The sequence below is a fragment of the Garra rufa genome, chromosome 7 (genome assembly GCF_049309525.1).
Source record: "Garra rufa chromosome 7, GarRuf1.0, whole genome shotgun sequence".
NCBI classification, from domain to species: Eukaryota; Metazoa; Chordata; class Actinopteri; order Cypriniformes; family Cyprinidae; genus Garra; species Garra rufa.
Window position 1 is genome coordinate 48,814,048 of NC_133367.1, and position 3,426 is coordinate 48,817,473.

Genomic DNA, 3,426 nt, shown 5'->3' on the forward strand with positions numbered 1-3,426 from the left:
GTCCATAGTAGCTCCCTCCAGAACCAGAAACTGAATCTCCTCACGGTGGATAACTCCAATTTGAAGCATGATTGGTTCACATTTTCGGTGAATTCGAGTCCGTGAGTTGATCCTGTTGGTTATGGGTTGAATCTGGTAGATGGTGGTTGAGGCTTTGGTGCGTAGCTGGAGCTGGCGACAGAGGGTGTCCGAGATGAAGTTTCCCGCTGACCCGGAGTCGATGAGGGCTGCGACTGTAACACAAGAGGCATGGGTGGTTAACTGAACATTGGTAGTCATTGGTAGGACAGTTGAGACGGACGTGCCCCGCTGCCCCACAGTACATGCAAAGACCCCGGGTCAGCCTTCTCTGTCGCTCAGCTGCAGAGATCTTTCCTGACTCGAGGATCATCGGTTCTGGTTCTGGAGGGCTGGCGGTTGACATGGGTCGGAGGAGTGCAGTGTTGGCAGACTGGTCTTGGTAGGATTTCAGACGATCAGAACAACGAAGTGACTGCTGAATGAATTTCTCTAATCCCATCGAGTCATCCAAGGCGGCTAACTGCATCCGGAGGTTGGGTTCCAGACCAAACCAGTACGCGGTCAGTAACGATCGCTCATTCCATCCGCTGGCAGCGGCCAAAGTGCGAAAACGTAGGGAATAATCTTGAGTCGTCATACTTCCCTGTTTTAGATGATACAGTTGTTCTCCTGCGGAGTCCACCATTTCTTGAAACGGATCCGGATTGCTCATGCTGTTCGCTGTTTTTGGTCCGGGCTAACTGTTACGGAAGCAGACCAGAAGACAGAGGTAAGTGATAATATCAACAGGTTTATTCACAGCAGAGCAGGATGACGATGATAGTGTGTAAAACCGGGTAAGAAAACAGTCCAGGGATGTGATATATAACACATATATGTGACATATATAACACCTTACTTTAGCCTATGTTTTCAAGGAGAGGTGTGTGGAAGCTTTCCAAACGGTTTGAAACTCAGGGTTTTCACTTCATATCAATCAGATCAGAAGTAACTAGTTACTAGCTACTTGAGTACTTTTCCCATCGGATACTTTTTTACTCTTACTCAAGTAACTATTAAGACTGTTATTTTTACTCTTACTTGAGTAAATATTTCCATAAGTACTTGTACTTTTACTTGAGTACAGATTTTGGGTACTCTACCCACCTCTGCACTGGACACTTTTACAATTATACTTCCAAACGGTCTAGCTATAGGAGGCAATAGGAGGCCTGAGTGTAACCAGCTGTGATGAAGAGGAAGGGTACCTAGGGAAATACCCAGCTCTACACCTCTGCCTGGGGAAACTGCCAGAGCAAGAGGGATAAAGAGGAGCGCCTGGTGAACATGCCAGGACACTGGTATGTCTTCGCCTGGGGAATTTGCCAGGACGCGAGTGGTATTACACCTTGGTCTGGGAACCATACGTGCCAGAACAAGAGGGAGATTAATCTTTGGTCTGGTCATCTACCAGAACCACAGAGAGAGATATGCCTCGGCCCTCAGGCCCACAAGGAGAACCTAGTACTCCTTTGTCTGGTCTTTTCCCAGAACAAGAGGGAGACTAAATATATACCTAGGAGCATCACAGCGAGATCCCATGTAGGGATCTTTGGTTTAGCATGAGCCTCTGAGTGCACCGTGAAGGAAACAATGACCAAGGGGTTCTTACCCACTAATAAGCCACCAAGAAAGGGCGTGGTAGGCCGATAAAGCCGCCACGGATACCTTGAAGGTGGAGTGGACTAACCCGGTGGAAAGCAAAATGTATGACCAAGGGCACTCTACCCACTGACAGGCACTGAAAGGTGGTGGTAGGCCAATAAGGCCGCTACGTAAACCGTCAGAGTGGAGTGGGTTAGCCCTGCGGAAAAGCGAGACTGCAGAGACTCCAGCAGTGTATCAATCTGGCAGTGAACTGGGTCAAATTGGTGCTGGTTACACCAAGCAGTAAACAACTTCCACTTAAGGTCATAGGGTTCCCTCGTAGAGGGAGCTCTGGAGTGAAGGATGGTCCCCCTCAGGGGTCACATTCATTCCAGAACTACCGGGAGCAGAGCAATCGGGGAAAGGGTGTACAAACGAGGCCTCGACCACGTTTGTACCATAGCGTCCAGTCCCGCAGGAGCTGGAAGCGATAGAGAGCACCAGAGGGGACATTGCGATGTCTCTCGAGTCGCAAATAGATCCACCTGAGTCTGGAAAGACACTCTCTGCTTCACTCATTCTGGGTGAAGCACATTTTCCCCGGGCCTCGGCCCCTGCCTCGACAGGACGTCTGCTCCCATAGGAAACCAAGGTTTCTTCCACATGTCTAGAGCACGTAGGCATCGCCGCGTGACCCTGATGCAAAATGGGTTTCCCATCGGGGAGAACCCCTTGGTTTTGAGCCACCACTGAAGCGGCCTCATGTACAGCAGTCCAAGAAGTGTTCTGGACTTACAGGGTTGAAAAATCTTACTGGAAGGAAGTAACCACATTGCGGGCTTCCTCATCCAGTAGGAGGTTTACCGATCCTATAAGGAAGGAGATAAGGGATCACCCGTCTCCATTCCCTCTAGCAGATTTAGCTGCGAACCCCGCGAGTGCAGCTGCCGCTCCGCCTCGACGGAAGCGGGGCCAGCACCTCGAGGAACGCTAGCGAAAGCCCCCTCCTCGAAGAGGGCTTTCCGGGAACGGAGCACCCGCAGTGGAGAACGCTCACACTGCAGGCAGCCAACCCGCTCAAGGGCTGACTGTGCATGCTCCGAACCCAAGCAGACCATACACAGACTGTGTGCATCCCTGCCAACAATGAAGCGTTGGCAGGGAAGAGCACACTGTCTATGTGGCTGCTCAACCGATTTTCTAGAAATGTTTCTTTTCCCCCTTTTTGGTTGACATATTGCTCAAATAAAAGTTGTGCAAACTGGCACAGAAAACAGCAATATGCAGACAGACAGACAGACAGACAGACAGACAGACACACACACACACACACACACACACACACACAAAGTGCTCGCTGAATGACAAAAAGCTGACGCATGACGCAGTTCGAGTTCCCGGAAGAGAACACAGAGATACTGTTGTGGGTCGAACATACTGTCATGGTGCAGGCAAGGACGGACAAACAACGACGTGATATAAACGAAAAGTCTTTAATACTCCACAGGGAAAAAACAGGAACACAGGCTAGCAACAACAACGTTTAACAAACAGCAGAGCAAAGACACCAACTTATAAAGACATACTGATTAATAATGACAGGTGTAGGGAATAACGCTAATGAGGGGAGAAACCAAAACACACAGTACAGCAGGGGGAGACACTGGGAGAAACCAACTTAGAATGAAACTAGACTAAAAATAAAAACAATTCAGATGAATGAAATATGACTAAAAACTAAATGGCATTTTAGACAAGAACTTATGACTAAAACTAAAT

General features: G+C 48.9%; 1 protein-coding gene across 1 annotated transcript in view; it reads right to left on the minus strand.

Annotated features, from left to right (window-relative positions):
- Positions 1-1,784: 1,784 nt before the first annotated feature.
- Positions 1,785-3,426, minus strand: part of LOC141338213 (GTPase IMAP family member 9-like) — a 14,657-nt gene continuing 13,015 nt past the window's right edge. The window contains exon 4 of the mRNA XM_073843760.1: positions 1,785-1,934. Within this exon, the coding sequence (XP_073699861.1) occupies positions 1,785-1,934 (150 nt within the window). The remainder of the gene's footprint in view (positions 1,935-3,426) is intronic.